This window comes from Hemitrygon akajei, unplaced genomic scaffold (assembly GCF_048418815.1).
Source record: "Hemitrygon akajei unplaced genomic scaffold, sHemAka1.3 Scf000077, whole genome shotgun sequence".
Classification (NCBI taxonomy): Eukaryota; Metazoa; Chordata; class Chondrichthyes; order Myliobatiformes; family Dasyatidae; genus Hemitrygon; species Hemitrygon akajei.
In genome coordinates this window covers 3,371,719-3,391,700 of record NW_027331963.1, presented here as the reverse complement: position 1 = coordinate 3,391,700, position 19,982 = coordinate 3,371,719, and the positions used below count along the sequence as shown (strand labels likewise).

The 19,982-nt window shown below is 43.3% G+C and overlaps 1 protein-coding gene across 1 annotated transcript; it reads left to right on the top strand.

The window, feature by feature from the left end:
- The first annotated feature begins 964 nt into the window (after nt 1-964).
- On the top strand, nt 965-2,765 carry LOC140722405 (uncharacterized). The gene has a single exon (XM_073037158.1). The coding sequence runs from the start codon at nt 1,086-1,088 to the stop codon at nt 2,724-2,726; it is 1,641 nt and encodes a 546-aa protein (XP_072893259.1). The 5' UTR covers nt 965-1,085; the 3' UTR covers nt 2,727-2,765.
- The last annotated feature ends 17,217 nt before the right edge of the window (nt 2,766-19,982 follow it).

The window sequence follows — 19,982 nt, the reverse complement described above, 5'->3', positions numbered from 1 at the left end:
ACATGATAGCACTGGCCACCATAGACTTATAGAACATCCTCAGCATCATCTGGCAGATGTTAAAGGACCTCAGTCTCCTCAGGAAATAGAGACGGCTTTGACCCTTCTTGTAGACAGCCTCTGTGTTCTTTGACCAGTCCAGTTTATTGTCAATTCGTATCCCCAGGTACTTGTAATCATCCAACATGTTCACTCTGACCCTTTGGATGGAAACAGGAGTCACCGGTGCCTTAGCCCTCCTCAGGTCCACCACCAGCTCCTCAGTCTTTTTCCCATTAAGCTACAGATGATTCTGCTCACACCATATGACAAGTTTCCCACCGTAGCCCTGTACTCAGCCTCATCTCCCTTGCTGATGCATCCAACTCTGGTAGAGTCATCAGAAAACTTCTGAAGATGGCAAGACTCTGTGGTGTAGTTGAAGTCCGAGGTGTAGATGATGAAGACAAAGGGAGACAGGACAGTCCCCTGTGGAGCCCCAGTGCTGCTGACCACTCTGTCTGACACACAGTGTTGCAAGCGCACATACTGTGGTCTGCCAGTATTTATCTGTCCAACTTGGGATTAACCTCACTGTAACAGTGTGATACCAGATCAAAGCTTGGCAACTCAAGTAATCTCATCTGAAATGTTGTCCTAAACCGATTGATGGATTTTGTAAATCTTTTTACAGGTTAAAAATGAGATGGAATTTGTCTCCAGGAAGCTCAAACACGGCACAGCAGTTTTGTTGTCTCTGTCTAGATATTTAAGAAGTGGAGCGAGGGATTCAATCGACCATCCTTCCTGCTCAGACTGTGGGGAGGGATTTACTCAGTCATTTGACCAACTGGCACGCCCGTCATTTTACACAGGAGAAAGGCCGTTCACTTGCTCAGACACTGGGAGTGGATTCACTCGGTAATCTCAATTGAAGGTACATCAGCAAGTTCACACTGGGCAAGGCCATTCATCTGTTCTGTGTGTGAGAAAGGATTCAGTTGGTCTTCCCACCTGTGGACGCACCAGTCAGTTCACACCACACTGGGCAGAGGCCGGTCATCTGCTGAATTTCTGGGAAAGGATTCACTCAGTCATTTGACCTAATGGCTCACCAGCGAGCTCACACCGGGGAGCGGCCGTTCACCTGCTCAGTCTGTGAGAAGAGATTCACTCATTCTTCCACCCTATGGAAACACCAGCGACTTCACACTGGGGAGAAGCCATACACTTGCTCAGTCTGTGGGAAGAGATTCACTGAGTCATCCACCCTACTGGTACATCGGCGAGTTCACACTGGGGAGAAGCCGTTCACCTGCTCTGTCTGTGGGAAGGGATTTACTCGGTTATCCCACCTACAGAGTCACCAGCGAGTTCACACTGGGGAGAGGCCTTTCACCTGCTCAGAATGTGGAAAAAAATTCACTGATCCATCCAACCTAAAGAGACATCAGCGAGTTCACACTGGGGAGAAGCCGTTCACCTGCTCAGAATGTGGGAAAGGGTTCACTGAGTTATCCAACCTACAGAGTCACCAGCGTGTTCACACTGGGGAGAAGCCGTTCACCTGCTCAGAATGTGGGAAAGGATTCACTGATTCATCCACCCTACAGAGTCATCAGCGAGTTCACACTGGAGAGAAGCCATTCACCTGCTCAGAATGTGGGAAAGGATTCACTCATTTATCCAACCTACGGAGACATCAGCGAGTTCACACTGGGGAGAAACCATTTACCTGCTCAGAATGTGGGAAAGGATTCACTGAGTCATCCACCCTACTGGTACATCAGCGAGTTCACACTGGGGAGAAGCCGTTCACCTGCTCAGAATGTGGGAAAGGATTTACTGACTCATCCACCCTGCATAGTCACCAGCGAGTTCACACTGGGCAGAAGCCTTTCACCTGCTCAGTGTGTGGGAAAGGATTCACTCGGTCATCCAACCTACAGAGTCATCAGCAAGTTCACACTGGAGAGAGGCCATTCACCTGCTCAGTCTGTGGGAAGAGATTCTCTCATTCATCCACCCTACAGAATCACCAGCGAGTTCACACTGGGGAGAAGCCGTTCACCTGCTCAGTCTGTGGGAAGAGATTCACTCAGTCATCCCAAGTACAGAGTCATCTGCGAGTTCACACTGGGGAAAAGCCGTTCACCTGCTCAGAATGTGGGAAGGGATTTACTCAGTTATCCCAACTACTGAGTCATCAGCGAGTACACACTGGGGAGAAGCCATTCACCTGCTCAGTCTGTGGGAAGGGATTCACTGATCCATCCAACCTACAGAGTCATCAGCGAGTTCACACTGGGGAGAAGCCATTCACCTGTTCAGAATGTGGGAAGGGATTTACACAGTCATCCCAACTACTGAGTCATCAGCGAGTTCATACTGATGAGAGACCGTTCCCCTGCTCAGTCTGTGGGAAGAGATTCACACATTTATCCACCCTACAGAGACACCAGCGAGTGCACACTGGGGAGAAGCCATTCACCTGCTCAGACTGTGGGAAGAGATTCACTCGGTCATCCGACCTACAGAGTCATCAACGAATTCACACTGGGAAGAAGCCGTTCACTTGTTCAGAATGTGGGAAGAGATTCACTCATTCATCCACCCTACAGAATCATCAGCGAGTTCACACTGGGGAGAGGCCATTCCCCTGCTCAGAATGTGGGAAGAGATTCACTCGATCTTCCACCCTGCAGAGACATCAGCAGGTTCACAATGGGGAGTGGCCATTGTTATGAATCCCTAGGTTTCATTTGCTGTGGACTGTCATTTTAAGAGAGAGAGAGAGAGAGAGATTAAGAAGGTGAATCAGTCTGACTTGCAGCTTGTTTACATTGCTCGCAGCTTGTTTAGTTTTAACGAAGGACACAGACACTCAGAGTCAGACGGAGACGAAGGAGGAGAAACGGAAGGATCGAAACCGGGGAACTGGTGGCCAAGGGTCTGATGCACCATCAATAACTCTTGGAGACGTGAGGCGAGATATGGGCTTTTATTAGCTGGAAGATAGAGCACTTATCAGCAGCAGAGCAGCAAGAGATCAACACACACATCCCGGAGACTGAGGGAGGAGCCGTGCCTCCAATCGCCTTTATACAGGGGTCAGTCAGAGGAGCCACAGGAGCAGTCAGCAAGGGGGGGGGGGGGTGTCCAGACAGGTATATGTAGTTCACCACAGGGTCACTGTTTAGAACTTTCCTATGCCCACAATGGTAGGTTAATTATCAATTCACCATACTTCAAATGTGTGGTTGTGACCTTGTCTGATCCATTGGAGTGAATCTGTTTTGGGGTATCCTGTGAAGACCACTGATGTGTTAACCCTTGCCTGGGTGTGGCGTGGTCATTCATTTGAAGACGATACCCCTTGTGACAAGTCACTTTCGGTGATAATTCATATGTGGATTTGGAATGATGACAGATAAAATCTACAGTGACTGTTCTCTCATTTTACCACCATAGAACCTGTGGAATTCGACATAATTGCCTTCACTTGACATTTATCCTGGATTACAAATATCTCTCATCATCTATTCTGTGGATGAACTGAACTTTCACACTTTACCATCTCAAGACTCCAAGCCTTGTTTCCCCTGAGCTCAATAGTTTGGGAGTTATATTTACACACATATATATATATATATATATATATATATATATATACATAACACTGTTAACTTCCGTTTATCTTGTTTAAGTTGAAATTTTATAAGTAGATTATATTAAAGATAGTGGTTTTAACATCAAAACCAGACTCCAGGTGTAGTCTATTGCTGCTGGCTTGTTTCTAAAGCATTATGGTTCATAACAAATTTGGGGGCTATTGATCGATTAATTATCGATTTGACTGGGGAAATCCCTTTTGATTTATTTGTGTGTGGAAATCAGCAGCAATGGATACTGATAAATTTCTGGAAGCGCCAACCCCTGAGGCATTAGGAAAAGCCAAAAAGAATGAATTGCTGACTGTTGCAACTGGGCTGAACTTTAAGGAGTAAGGGGGTGTGAAGGACCAGGGTAAGCATAAAACTGGGAGAGCAGGTAAAGTTAAAAAATATATGGGTTTTATTATATAATCTAGGCGTCCAACCCCTTTTTCAGAGACGGGGATCCCTGGTTCAATCGGTAATGATGTTGTGCATTTCAATGTGTTCACCTCACAGTCCTCGATTCTCTAAATGAAAGGGTTATCACATTTGATCTTTCTTCATATGATGACCCCACAACTCCAGGGATCAGTCTGGTGAATCTTCATTGCACTCTCTATAACAAACATTCTCTCACCTCTTTGTTAATCCTCTGTGGAATTAATTTCCATTTTCTGCAGCCCCGTGTTGCCCCAACCACTCACCTCCCACCCCTGTCAGTATTTCCACCTTCCCAATTCCTCCCTCACATGGATCCACCTCTCACTCCACATCTCTTGCCCCATCCGCACCCCTCACCTCTTTTTTCTGACTATTTCTGTCCACTCTCAGTCCGGAGGGAGGGTCTCAGCCTGAAATGTTGACGGTCCATTTCCCTCCACAGATGCTGCCCGACCCAGTGAGTTCCTCGGACAGTTTGTTCTTTGGTCTATAAAACCTGAGTTAGTATGGGGAGTGGGATTCCAAGTACAATCTCAACACAACACACATAATTGTCACGTTTCCCGGACCATTGGCCCCACTTGGAGGTCAACAGTCTGCCGGTGTTTGCCCCGCAATGTGGTGAATCCCTCTGCTCGCCACCACCGTTGTCTCAGACGGTTCCACAGATTTCCACCGGGACAAACATCCTGTCCGCCCCCTCTCTCACCATTTTCATCCTTTCAATAAAATCCCCCCTCTCCCTCCCTCCCCGGGGAACCGGCATCAAACTGACGGGCCGAACGGTCTCCTACCTCGCGGCGATACATCAGACTCCGGCCGCAGGAGACTCTTCAGAAACGCCCCAACTTCCCTTGGAGGGAAATGGAAATAAATCAGAAAGTGGACATTTACTCCGCTCTGATTGGGAGTTCGAGGTCGGAGCAGGGGTTACGCCCTCTCGGCTTGTTCGCCTCTGCGACGGGTGGTAATGAGTGACTGACATCGCTTTGCACTAATGGGAATAGCGCAGCTCCTGAATTCTGTGCTGTCAGCGGTGAGGGAGGGAGTCGTTATGTGATAATTAGCCCAGCTGTTAAACTGATAATGCTCGAGCTCACTAGCACGTGGATGACACCGCGCACGTGACGGCAGATCCCGGTGTCAGGAGCGGGGGGGGGTCGTCGTGACGTCACCTGTGGTGGTGCGCTCGCATTTAAAAGCACCTTAATGGGCGTTCCTTGTGATTTCGGTAGGACAACAACATTAATCACGGGTTTCATCACTGAATCCAGTGTTGTGGGATGTAAACTCCCTTGTTATGTGTCCGGCTGTGCCGTGTTGTTGGTGGAATGGGCAGCGTGGTGGTTGTCTTGATTCGGGTCACAACACCAGAATTGCCAGCGGGGTCCACACACAGTGGACAGAAAACCTCGTCCCTGCAGTCTTTGTCTCCTGGTAAACTCAGCACCCTGACAGTGTGAACCATAGGTATCCTTGCTCACCCACCCCGTTTTTATTCACTTTATGAACATACAATCAAACCGTGCATGGTATATAATCTGTGGATATATGTTGTTACTATTGTGTTGTTGTGTTGCATTGGAGCCGGAGTAATAATTATTTCGACCTCATTTACACGTGTCTGCTGGAAATGGAATTAAACAACCCTGAATCTTGAAGAAACATTTCAGCAGGCTCAGCGTCACATTTCTGTCTCTCAGCGTTATTACGGCAGAGCGCCACCTGGTGACAATGGAGTCCACAAATCTGGGGGTCCTGTTTTTGTGGCAAATCACCACCAAGTGGCAGTGTTGTCCACAAAAGGGAGAGGTTTACAGCGCTAAGGAGGGGTGTAGGGGGCTGGAAGCCAACTGCAAGTGGATGAAGTGCCAGACCTGCCCATAGCCTCTCTCCTCGTCACTAGTCAGGGTCCCAAACAGTCCTTCCATATGAGGCAAATTATCAACATCATGCCTGTTGGGGTCATCTACTGTTTCCAGCTTTCCAGGTGTGGCCTCCTCGACATTAGTGAGACCCGATGTAGTCTCTGCATTCTGCACTCTGTCCCGATGAGATTCTGCAGATGTTGGAGATGCAGAGTAACATACACAAAATGTTGGAGGAAGGCAGGAGGTCAGGTAGCTTCTATAGAGGGGGATAAAGCAAAACAGAGATTTCCTGCCGAGACCCTTCATCGGGACTGGAAGTGGGGAGAAGCCGGAATAAGATGGTGCGGGGAGTGGAAAGAGTCCAAGCTGGTAGGTGATAGGTGAAGCCAGATAAGAGTGAAGGTGAGTGGGTGGGGGATTTGGGAGATGAAGTGAGACGCTGAGATGGTAGGTGGAAAATGCAAAGGACTGAAAAAAAAAGGAATCTGATAGGATAGGAGAGTGGATAATGGGGAAAAAAAAGTAAAAGCAGAACCAGAGGGAGACAATCCGCAGTGGGGAAGAGAGAAGTGTGGAGACAGAGTGGAGGAGACGGGCGTGTGGGTTGATGAAAAAAAAGGTAGAGGTAGAAGTTAAAGATATCGATGTTCATGTCATTGAGGTGTAAACTACCCGGATGTAATATGAGGTGTTGCTCCTCCAACCTGACAGTGCACTCATCATGTTAGTTAAACAATGAACCGGAAGGGAGAGTGGATTAATAATTTCCCTCTGGGATCCCTATTAAATCAATCCTCTCTCACCTTAAACCGTTGCCCTCTGGTTGTTGATTCCACAAAAGTGGGGAAAAGGACTGCACACATTCCCCATTTCTGTACACTCATGGTTTGGAACACCTGCATAAGGTCACCTCAATCTCCTGCACTTCAAGGTGTGAAATCCCAACCTGCCCAACCTTTCTCCAGAACTCAGTCCCTCGAGTATCGGCACCATTCCTGGAAATCTCCAATGCACTCATTCCAGCTTGACGTCCTCTCTCCTGTAGTAGAATGACCAAACACGAGGAAATCTGCAGATGCTTGAAATTCAAACAATACACACAAAATGCTGGTGGAACAGAGCAGGCCAGGCAGCATCTACAGGGAGAAGCACTGTCAGTGACGAAGGGTCTCGGCCCGAAAAGTCGACAGTGCTTCTCCCTATAGATGCTGCCTGGCCTGCTGTGTTCCACCAGCATTTTGTGCAGAATGACCAAAACTGAATAAAATAATCCAGACACTAATACCCTAATCCTAATGAAACCTCTCTGGCCTCTTCTTCAGACCATGAGCCATGAGATATCGGACAGAGGCTGCTCAGCCAATCGATTCTGCTCCGCCATTCCTTCGTGTCCAATTGATTATCTCTCGCAACCCAATTCTCCTGCCTTCTCCACATAATCTTTGAACATCCATTTAAAATACACTCAATGACTTGGCCGCTACTCCGTTCATGGGAATGAATTCTAAAGATTAAAATTCCTCTTCATCTCTGCTCTCAGTGGATGCCCTATACATTGAGGGCTGTCCTCTGGTCCCAGACTCACACAGTACAGGGTGCATCTTCTTCACAGCCACTCTGTCGAGGCCTTTCAATATTTAATAGGTTTCAATGAAATCCCTTCTCTTTCTTCCAGACCAGCGAGTACAGGGTCAAAGCCGTCTAATGCTCCTCATACTTAACCATTTCATTCCGGGAATCATTCCCATGAACGTTCTTCGGACCAGCTCCAATATGAGTGTATCATGTTCTCAGATAACCGGTCGGAAACTGCTCACAGTACACCAAGAGCGATCTGCCCAATGCGTTTTAAAGCTACAGTGTCACATCCTTATTCTTATATGCTAACATTACAGTTGTCATCCTTAATCAACACAATCTGCAAGCAAACCTTTAGGGACTCCTGCTCAAGGATTCCCAAGTACCTATGCACCTCTGATTTTTTGAATTTTCTCCCTTTTTTTTTCTACGCCCCTATTCCTTCTACAAGTTGTACCTGACCGTTCCCTTGCACACACTGTGTTACATCCGCTACTTCGATGCCTGATCGCCAGACCTATCGACGTCCTTCTGCAGGCTCCCACTTCTCTCTAAACTACCTGCCTCGTACGTATCCTTGAATCAACTGCCACGTTCGTCACCAAGGTATCAATTCCGTTATCCATATCATTCAGATTTAAAATGAAAAGATGCGGTCTCAATACCAGGCCCTACGGAACATCATTAGATACCGACAGCAAAACAGAATTGCGCACATTATTCTGACCCTGTCTCCGTTGTCAGTCAGACAATCTTCGATCCATAAAAGGTATCTTTCCTGTAATTCCGTGAGCTGTGATCTTATTAAGCAGCCTCACATGCAGCACCTTAAAAACATAGAGAACCTGCAACAAAATACAGGCCCTTCGGCCCACAAAGCTGTGCCGAACATTTCCTTACATTTCCTTTTGGACAGGAAAGGAGTGGAGGGTTATGGGCTGAGTGCGGGTAGGTGGAACTAGGTGAGCCTAAGAGTTTGGCACGGACTAGGAGGGCCGGAATGGCCTGTTTCCGTGCTGTGATTGTTATATGGTTACCTTAGAACTACTTAGACTTACCTATAGTCCTCTATTTTTCTAAGCTTCGTGTACCTATCCGGAGACTCTTAAAAGACCCTATCGTATCCGCCTCCACCACCGCCGCTGCCAGCCCATTCTATGTACTCACTACTCTCTGCGTAAAAAAAAACTTACCCCTGATATCTCGTCTGTACCTATTTCCAAGCACCTTTAAACTGTGCCCTCTTCTGTTTGCCATTTCAGCCCTGGGAAAAAGCCTCCGACTATCCACACGATCAATGCCTCTCATCATCTAGTACACCTCTATCAGGTCACTCCAAGGAGAAAAGGCCGAGTTCACTCAACCTATTCTCATTAGGCATGCTCCTCAATCCAGGCAACATCCTGGTAAATCTCCTCTGCACCCTTTCTATGGTTTCCACATCCTTTCTGTAGTGAGGCGACCAGAATAAAGCAAATTACTCCAAGTGGGGTCTGACCAGGGTCCGATACAGCTGCAACATTACCCCTCGGCTCTGAAACTCAATCCCATGGAAGTGCAATGCACCTCATGCCTTCTTAACAACAGAGTCAACCTGTGTAGCAGCTTTGAGTGTCCTATGGACTCGGAACCCAAGATCCCTCTGTTCGTCCACACTGTCAAGAGTCTTACCATTCATACGATATTCTGCCATCATATTTGACCTAACAAAATGTACCACCTCACACTTATTTGGGTTGAACTCCATCTGCCAATTAACAGCCCAGTTTTGCATCCTATCAATGTCCCGCTGTAACCTCTGACAGCCCTTCACACTGTCCACAACACTCCCAACCTTTGTGTCATCAGGAAATTTACTAACCCATCCCTCCACTTCCTCATCCAGGTCATTTATAAAAATCAGGAAGAGTAGGGGTCCCAGACAAGGCCCCTGAGGCACACCACTGGTCACGGACCTCCATGCAGAATATGACCCATCTACAACCACTCATTGCTATCTGTGGCAAGCCACTTCTGGATCCACAAAGCAATGTCCTCTTGGATCCCATGCTTCATTACTTTCTCAATCAGCCTTGCATTGGGTAGCTTGTTAAAGATCATCTGAAAATCCAAGCAAACAACTTCCTCTGCCTCTGCTTTAACAATCTTGCCTATTATTTCCTCAAAGAATTCCATGAGATTTATCCGACACAATTTCCTCTAAAGGAATCCTGCTGACTTTTGCCTACTTCATCATGCGTATCCAATTACAGTACCCAAAAACACTCACCCTTAATACACTCGAACATATTCCTGACCACTGAGATCAGACTAACTGTCCGATAATTTTCGTTCTTCTGCCTCCCTGTCTTCTTAAAGAGTGGAGTGACATTTACAACTTCCTAGTCCGCCAGAACTGTTCCAAAATCTAGTGACTCGTGATAGACCATTACTCATTACTTTAAGAGAACACTAAGGGGGAACTTATTCGTTCAGAGGCGGGGAGAGTGTGCACCGAGCTACCAGAGCAAGTGGCAGGGACGATGTCAATCTTTAGGAGAAGCTATGAAGCTCATGTCCATGGATGAGAAGGATATGGAGGGCTATGGTCCAGGTGGAAGTTGTTGGAACTCGGCAGATTAATGCTTTAGCACGGACTAGATTGGCCGAATGGCGTTTGCCTGTGTTGTAATGTTCTATGACTCTAATGCTTTCACAGTCTCTTCAGCTACCTCCTTCTGAACCTGGGGTGTACACCTTCTGGTCTAGGAGTCTTATCGACCTTCAGGCCTTTCAGTTTCCAAAACACCTTCTCTCCTTGGTAAAAACATTTATCCTCACTTCTGCCCCAGATACTGCTGAATGTTTAGCATTTATGTAATAAATTTAATGACACAATTGTAGTGGGTGACTTCAGTCTGCAGGAGGATTTGTAAAGTCAGATTGGTGTCAGATCGCAAGAACATGCCTAGGAAATGGCTTTTTAAGCAGCTGATGGTTGAGCCTACTCGGAGAACTGCGATCTTAGATTGGGTGTCGTGCAATAACCCAAATCTGATCAGGGAGGTTAATGTAAAGGAACCATTAGAAGGCAGTGATCATAATATGATTGAATTCCTACTGCAATTTGTGAGGGAGAAGCATAGATCACAAGCGTAGTATCGCAATGGAATAAAGGGAAGTACAGAGGCATGAGAGAGGTGATTCCCCAGGTGGATTGGAGAAGGATATTGGTGGGGATGACGCCAGAGTAGAAATGGCTGACGTTTCTGGGAATAGTTCATAATGTACAGGATAGATATGTCTCGCAGAAGTAGTTCTCAAACAATGGGGCTGGCCTGCCGTGGCTGACAAAGGAAGTTAAGGACTGTATAGAAGCGAAGGAAAGTACATATAAGGTAGCAAAAGTGAGGAGTGAATTAGATAATTGGGTATCTTTTAAAATCCAACAACAGGCAACTAAAAAAAAGCTATTTGATGGGGAAAGGTAGGAAGGCAAAAGAGAGCAAATTATAGTCCAGTTAGCCTAATCTCAGTGGCTGGGAAAGTGTCGGAGTCTATTATAACAGATGAAGTTTTGGGGTACTAGGAGACTAATGATAAGTCAAAGCCTGCATAGCTTCTGTACAGGGAAATCTTGCCTGACAAGTCTGTTAGAGATCTTCGAGGAAGTCATAAGCAGGATGGACAAACGAGAGGCGGTGGATATCATTTACTTGGATTTTCAGAAAGCATCTGATAAGGTGTCACACATGAGATTGCTTAACAGGATAAAAATCAGAAGAAATACAAGCATGGATAGAGGAATAGCTGACAGCCAAGAGGCAGCGAGTGGGATTAAAAGGAGCCTTGTGTGGTTGGCTCGCAGTGACTGCTGGTCTTCAATGGTCAGTATTCAGTCCACTACTTTTCAGATCATCTGTCAATGATTTGGATAATGGAACTGATGGCTTTGTGGCAAGGTTTGCGGATGATACAAAGATAGGTGGAGTCGTGGGTAGTGCTGAGGAAGCAATGCGATTGCGGCAGGACACAGGCAAATTTGAAGAATGGGCAAGAAAGTGGCAGATGGAATAGAATATTGGGAAATGTACGATAATGCACTTTGGCAAAAGGAACAATAGTGAACTATTATCTGATTGGGGAGAAGGTTCAAACCACAGAAGTACAGAAGGAAATATCAGTCCTCGGGCAAGACTCACAGAAGGTTAATTTACAGGTTGAGACTATGGTAAAGAAGGCAAATGCAATGCTGGCATTTATTTAAAGTGAAGTAGAATATATAAGCAAGGAGTTAATGCGAGTACTTTATACGTAGGCTGCAGTTAGAGTATTTGGGACCCATATCTCAGAAAAGGTGTGTTGTCGTTGGAGAGAGTCCAGAGGATGATTCCGGGAATTAAGGGGTTAATTATGAGAAGCGTTTCCCAGCCTTGGGCCTGTACTCCTGCAGTGACCTATGTTTAATAAATGTAGGGGGGTGGGGGTGTAAAATCTCACTGAATCCCACCGAATGTGGAAAGCTCTAGATCGGGTGGATGAGGAGAGGACTTTCAGCATGGTGGAGGTAGCCATGACAGAGGGCACAGCCTCAAACCTGAGGAGCGACCTTAAGGGGGATTTCATTTAGTCAGAGAGCAGTGAACCTGTGGAAGTCCCTGACACAGACGGCGGTGGGGTCCAAGTCTGTGGGTACATTTAAGGCAGAAGCTAATAGTTTACAGATCAGTCAGGACATTACAGGATATGCCGAGCAGGCAGGTGAATGGGGTTGAGTGAGAACCGGGATTAGCCATGATAGAACGGCAGTGCAGACTTGATGGGCTGAAAGGCCTAATTCTGTTCCTATGTCTTATGGTATAATACTGCTAGTGTCTTACACAGTGAATATTGACACAAAAAATTTGTTACGTTCAGCCGTTATTTTTTTGCTCCATTACTAACTCGCCAGCATCATCTTCCAGTGGTACAATATCAACTCTTGCATCTCTTTTACTCTTTATATATCTGAACAACTTTTGATACTTGATATTATTGGCTCACTTACCTTAATTTTTCATCTTGTCTCTCCAGTGTTTTATTTATTTGTCTCCTACTGGTTATGTAAAAGCTTTCCAATCCCCTCACTTCCCACAGTTTTCTTGCTGTATTATATGGCGCCGCTTAAAATCTGTGGATGCTGGAAATCCAAGCAACACATACACAAAATGCTGGAGGAACCTAGGAGGCCAGGCAGCATAAATGGGAAATAGGAAACAGTCGACGTTTCGGGCCAAGACCCTTCATCAGGACTGGGAACAAAAATATGAGACCTCAGAGGAAGAAGTGTGGGGATAAAAAGGGTGGAAGAAGTGTTAGGTGAAACTGGAAGAGGAAGAGTAGTGAAGGAAAAAAATTCTTAGGATATAATTTCCTAAACAATTCTTGAAAAACCATTGCTAATGGCTCCACATCTCTTCAGCTACTTCTTTCAGATCTCAGGTGACCTACTTACCTTCAGATCATCTCTGCTTTGCAAGAACTTTCTCCCGAATAACGTAACTTTACACATTCTGACCACTGACTGACTTCTCTTGAGACCAACACGATGCTAATTTTCCTAATCACCTGCATGACAATCCCCCATGACTATTGTAACATTGCCCTTTTGGTACGCATTTTCTATCTCCCATTGTAATTTGTGGACCACATACTTACTACTGTTTGGTTGTCTCTATACAATTCCCATCAGGGATTTTTTTTTCCCATTTGCTGTTCCTTAATTCTACCCACAGATTCTACATCTTCCAACCCTATGCTACCTCTTTCTAATGATTTTATTTAATATTTTACCAACTAAGCCACACAACCCCACTAGAAGCTTGTTCTTTCAATAAGCATATGTATCTGGGGAACAAGAGGACCCGCAGATGCTAGAAATCTAGAGAAATACACAAAAACTGCTGGAAGAGCTCAGCATATCAGCCAGCTTCCTCAGAGATTTGAGGGGCGAAGAACATCTCAGACAGAACTACAGTCAGCTCGACTTCTTCAGTCTGCAGCGAATTCAAGGGAAACCTCTTCACCCACAGAGTGGTGACTGATTGGAACCCATCACCACAGGGAGAGCGAGAGGGGAACAACAGGTGAGGATTTTAAAGATCTGTTGTGGAACAGAATCAATGGCAGGGTCCAGCCGGCCTGAGTCGACTCTCTGCTGTACAATAGGTGTGTTATAAATTCACTAAGTACCGGAGACAGTGTTTAAGATAGAATTGATTCATTTGTCACAGATCTAGTCCCAGTAAAGGTGAATATGCAGCAGAAGAAACTCCTCCCGTGCTTGGTGAGCAGCAGCAATAATTGCAGAGTTCAGCACCTACAATCACTCTCGAAATTGCATTCAGCAACGGTGATGGACAAACATCCAGAATGCAGCTTATTGAAACTTTCTCCCCCGTGTGAACCCTGTAGTGTGTCACAAGTGTAACACGCTGTAAGGTTTCACTGCTGATGTAACGGCCTCTCTGTAGCAGCAATGTTTAGGTTACGACTAGAGATAACAGGGTGTTGGAGTGCGGGGTTATCCAGTGACAAAAATATTCGTTCTTGTGAGTCTGGAAGAGAGATTTTTGTGGTCTTTTTCTGGGAAGAGATGCGAAGAAGAGAGTGGGCCCTTTTTCTTTTTTTTTGTTTACTTCAACAACTATACAGTCAAAATAAAAATTATAAAAGCTCAATCGTTTAATCACATATTGTGTAGTGTTTGTTATTTTGGGGTGCTGATTTTAACAGGGGACACATCACGCAGCATCCACCCAAACGAGATATCTTAAGTTTGGACAGGCTGGGGGACAATCACCCCCTTTATTAAGCTGCCTGCCGAAGCAAGAGTTGCATGAGGTTAGACGACTGAGTGAATCGCTTCCCACATTCACAGCATGTGAACGGCCTCTCTACAATGTGAACTCAATGGTGCACATTAGGTTGATTTCGCTGAATCTCTTCCCAAAGTCTGAGCAGGAGTTCGGCCTCTACCCCGTGTGAGCTCGCTGGTGCCTCTGTAGTTGAGATGAGCGAGTGAATCCCTTCCCACACACTGAAGTCTGAATTATGCTTCTTCGTCGATGCTATGCTGCAGGCTCCGTGTAGCCGCGTACCCGACATGGCACCTTAGGTTGTACTGGCGCCCATTCCTAAAAATGTAACTAAGCGTCGCAGCGACGCAGAACGCAAGAACTGTGATTGGCCCGCTTGGTAGCAGACAATTCCCATTTCTTTTTCAATGTTTTTATTAAGTTTCAAAATTAATAAGCATAGCAATAATAGTAATGATACAAAAAGATCGGGATTACATTAATAATGGTTAACATGTAAAAGCAGATTCCAAATGACAAATATAGTGTAACCTCCCAATCTCATAGTAACTAACCATGAAAAAGATATTTTATAAGGGGAAAACACCCTAAACTAGAAAAAAAAACTAAACTAAATAAAAACAAATAGAAAACGATTGGGCTATCATATCACAACGGCTGAAATTATTTGCCATTAACTCCGCTTCTCTTTACATGAACAAAAACTTATTACACAAGATTCAGAAAGGGTCAACTTACATCATATGCAAATATTGCATAAATGGCCTCCGAGTCTCTTCAAATTTAACTGAAGGATCCACAGTACCACTCGTATTTTTTTTCCAAGTTTAGACATGCTAAGGCTTCGGAAAACCTTTACAATGTAGTAGGGGGATTGGAATCTTTCAAGTAAAATGGGTCTTCTGGCTATTAATGTAACAAATGCAATTAGACGACAAGCTGATGAGGATAGTTGACTACAGTCTATCACTGGTAGTCCAAATATTGCAGTAACTGGTTGTGGTTGTAAATCAATACGCAGAACTGCTGAGATAATATCAAAAATAACTTTCCAATACTGTTTTTAGAAGAGGACAAGACCAGAACATATGTGTCAAAGAAGCTACTTCGGAATTACATCTATCATAAACAGGATTTATATGGCAGTAAAAACGAGCTAACTTACCCTTGGACAAATGAGCCTTATGAACCACTTTAAATTGTATGAAGGCATGTCTGACACACACTGAAGAGGTATTTTCTAGTTGAAAAATTTTCTCCCATTTCTGTATAGGTAAGGGTATCCGATGTTCTCTTTCCCACCCATTCTTAATTTTATCAGAAATACCTAAGCGTATTTTCATAATTAAATCATGAATAAATTATACTAAAGTCTTCTGATAGGGATTTAAACATTTTTTCCCGTAACTTCAATTCGACGTGATATTGGAAAGGAAGGTAAAATAACATTCAAAAAGTTTCTAATCTGTAAATATCTGAAAAAGTGTGATCCAGGCAAATTATATTTAGTAGAAAACTGTTCAAAAGACATAAAACAATCAGCCATAAATAAGTCACGAAAACATAATTTTCCCTTTCTTTTCCATAAAATAAAAGCTTGATCAATTCTAAATGGTTGAAATTAAAAAAAAAATAGATGTAATAGAACTTGGAAGGATATATTTATTCAGTCTAAAAAGTTTACAAAATTGAAACCATATTCCAATTGTATGTTTAATTATTGGATTTACCATTTGTTTATTCAATTTAGCAAGTGCAAAGGGGAGCCCAGCCCCTTAAATAGAAGCCAGTGAAAACTCCAGTACAGACCCACGCTCGAGGTTCATCCATCCTGGACATTGCATTTCATCAAACTCTTGTGTCCAAAACGTTAAATATCGAATATTAATTGCCCAAAAATAAAATCTAAGATCCGGCAAAGCCAAGCCGCCTTCCTTTTTTGATTTCTCTAAACCTTTCTTAGTTAACCTGCGATTTCTATTCTGCCATGTATATGAAATTTTAGAATTAATAATATGAAAAAAAAGATTTAGGGATAAAAATTGATACTGCCTGAAAGAGATACAGAAATTTAGGTAAAATAATCATCTTAATATCATTAATGCAACCAATCATGGATAAGCACAATGGGGACCATTTAGTAAACAATTGTTTAACATGATCAATTAAGGGTAAAAAAATTAACTTTAAAAAAATCGTTGTGCTTCTTAATAATTTTAACACCCAAATAAATAAAATAATCAGCAGCCAATCTACATGGTGATTGTCTTTAAATTGAGACTTGCATATTTAATGGAAAAGCACACTTTTATTAAGATTCAGTTTATAAGCAGAAAAACTAAAAAATGAGCAAATTGTGTTATTACTACAGGAATGGATTTCTCTGGATTAGAAATATATAGCAACAGGTCACCTGCATATAGTGATACTTTATGTGTCCCATTCCCATAAGTAACAGTGAATATGATGGGTAAATCACGAATATCGTTTGCCAAGGGCTCCAGGCCAAAATCAGATACTAAGGGGCTCAAAGGACAGTCTTGAATAGTACCTTAGAAAAGCCTAAAGAAAGCGGACCTATGTTGATTAGTGAAACAGAAGCCAAAGGTATATGATATATCAATTGGATCCAATATATAAATTTTGGGCTAAAATTGAATTTCTGAAGTCCATTCAAATGTATCAAACACCTTTTCGGCATCGAGCGAGATAACACATTCTGGAGTCTTAGATAAGATAGTGCATACAATGTTCATTAACCTCCAAACATTAAAATGTAAATAACGATTTTTAAAAAATCTTATCAGATCCTCGGAGACAATTGTGGCAATGCCTTCTCCAATCTAATTGCTAATATTTTATATAGGATTTTAGATTCCACATTCAATGAAGATCTAGGTCTGTATGATGTACATTCAGTGAGATCTTTATCATTTTTAGGAATTAAAGAAATAGATGCTTCATAAAAGGATTGTGGTAATTTACTACAAATAAAGCATTTTTAAAAAAATTACCTAATCAGCGAGAAAGTAAATCAGAAAAAAGATTTTTAAAATTCAGCTGTATACATCCGGACCAGCTGCTTTATCAGAATTAATTGAATAAATTTATTCAATTTTTATTTCCCCTTCAGTAATGGGTGTGTCTAATACTAAATGTTCATCAACAGATAATTTCAGAATATTTAATTTCCTTAAAAATTCATGCATTATGGTAGAATCATCAGGAAATTCTGATTGGTATTTGAAAAAAATTGTTAATTTCATCATGGTCAACTGTCAAAATACCATCTCGTTTATGAACCCTATTAATCTGAAGTTTCGCCAAAGCAGCTTATAATTGGTTAGCCAATAATTTACCCGAATTATCACCATATATATATATATATATATAAATGACACTTAGTTTTAAGTAACTGATTCTCAATCGGGGATGTTAATAACAAGCGATGTTTCATCTGAAGTTCAACTCTCTCTTTATAAAGCTCCAAATTGGGAGCAATAGAATATTTTCTATCAGTTTCTTTAATCTTATCAACCAATGTACGTATTTCATTATTAATTTGTTTTCTCAATCTAGTAGAGTATGAAATAATTTGCCCTGGGATATATGTTTTGAAGGTATCGCAAAATATCCCACGGAAAATTGTTTTGCTTTATCCACAGATTTAAACCATTTGAATGATTTATCAGGCAGAGCAACCATTAGGCAAGCGGGATATAACAAAGCTGGACAAAGATTCCTCTGATATAATTCTGACATCACCATTTTAAAACGCAATCTTTCTTGTATAACCACAGGACAACAAAGATTCTGATGCTCAGTAACTCCTTTCTAACGAGCAATCCGAATGAATTCCTCCTTAGTATTCACATTGTGACATCGAAGAATTACATGACACGGTTTTAACCCTTTTGATGGTTTTGTTTGCAGCGCCTGATGTGCGCGGTCGAGTGCAGGAAGAGAAGAAAAAACCTCCGAGCCAGAGACCTCCATTAAGAATTGAGAAAAAAAACTGAGTAAGATCCCGGCTCTCAACGTCCTCACTGAGTTTATTATTCGCAAATTCAGTCTGTGGCTTCGACTCTCCAAATCAATAATCTTGACTTTATTCTGCTCCAATGTATGAGTGGTCAAAGATCATTTCTTTTACAAAGAATTCAACTTGTGATCTCTCTGTTTTTCAGCTTTAATAAGCTCTGAAATTTGCCGCTGCTGTTTTTTGTTCTTCTTTTCAAGTGTTGCCAATCTACCTTTGCTCTCCTTTAACCATACCTCCAAGGTAGTAAATATTTTATCAAGTTTTTCATCCAAAAGATTTGAGATAACCTGTAAAGTAAGTTGAAACATTTTAGGCTGTTCAAAGACATCTTCTTTCTTTCCATTTCCATAACTGGTTTCCTTGCCTTTAGCTAATGCCTTTCTTCCTCTGTAAGCCATTTTAGTCGATTAAAATTCAAATTCAAACATATAAAAGTGTTATAAACACTTTGATAAAGATATTAAAGGGTGGTAAGTAACTTTAAAATGAACGGAGCAAAGCCCGAAAGCTACCTACTCCATGTAGCGCCTCCAAGAGAGTCTTTTGCCTAATGTAGCCTAACGCGCCCATTCCCAAAAATCTAGCTATGCGTCGTGGTGACACAGACTGCAAGAACTGTGATTGGTCCACTTGGCAGCAGCCAGTTTCCTCCTCTGCATTTCCTGTTGCTTCAAATTTGGAAAGTGGACCACGTCGAGGAGAGATTAAGTGAGGAAGTCAGAAAATAAGTACATTTGCACGACTCTTCACCGGCACACAATAAAGACTTGAAAATGGCATCAAATTTGTGGAAGGAAATTTCCACAAACATCGGTTCGAAATAGAAAAACTTCTCTCTTTTCTGCGCTGCAGTAATTTCAATAAGAGTAACTCTTGTTCAACATCTATTAGCTCCAACTCCAACAAGATGAACTCAGCAGTCACCATCGTTCCCAACTCCACACGAGTCAATTCAACACAGTGGCCTAGAACACCAATGCCAACTAGTGTTCTGGCAGAGTGACACAGACACATAAACACAAAAGTAGAAATACTCACAACTGTGTAGACGACATGCATGGGCTACTGTGTATGCTATGCCGTAGCGCCTACTGAGAGGTATAATTCAGGCTTGAGCAGATGAATGGCTACTTCCCAGAGTGAACTGACCGGTGTGCTTGTAGGTGGGATGACTGAGTGAATCCCTTCCGAGAGGAGTAGTAAACGGCCTCTCCCCAGTGTGAACTCGCTGGTGTCTCAGTAGGTGAGATGACAGACTGAATCCCTTCCCACATTCTGAGCAGCTGAACGACCTCTCTCCAGTGTGAATTCGCTGGTGTAGTTTCAGTTTGGATGAGCAAGTGAATCCCTTCCCACATTCTGAGCAGCTGAACGACCTCTCTCCAGTGTGAATTCGCTGGTGTAGTTTCAGTTTGGATGAGCAAGTGAATCCCTTCCCACAGTCTGAGCAGGTGAACGGCTTCTCTCGAGTGTGAACTCGCTGATGTTGCTTCAGTTCAGATGAACGAGTGAATCCCTTCCCACAGTCTGAGCAGGTGAATGGCCTCTCTCCAGTGTGAACTCGCTGATGTACCTTAAA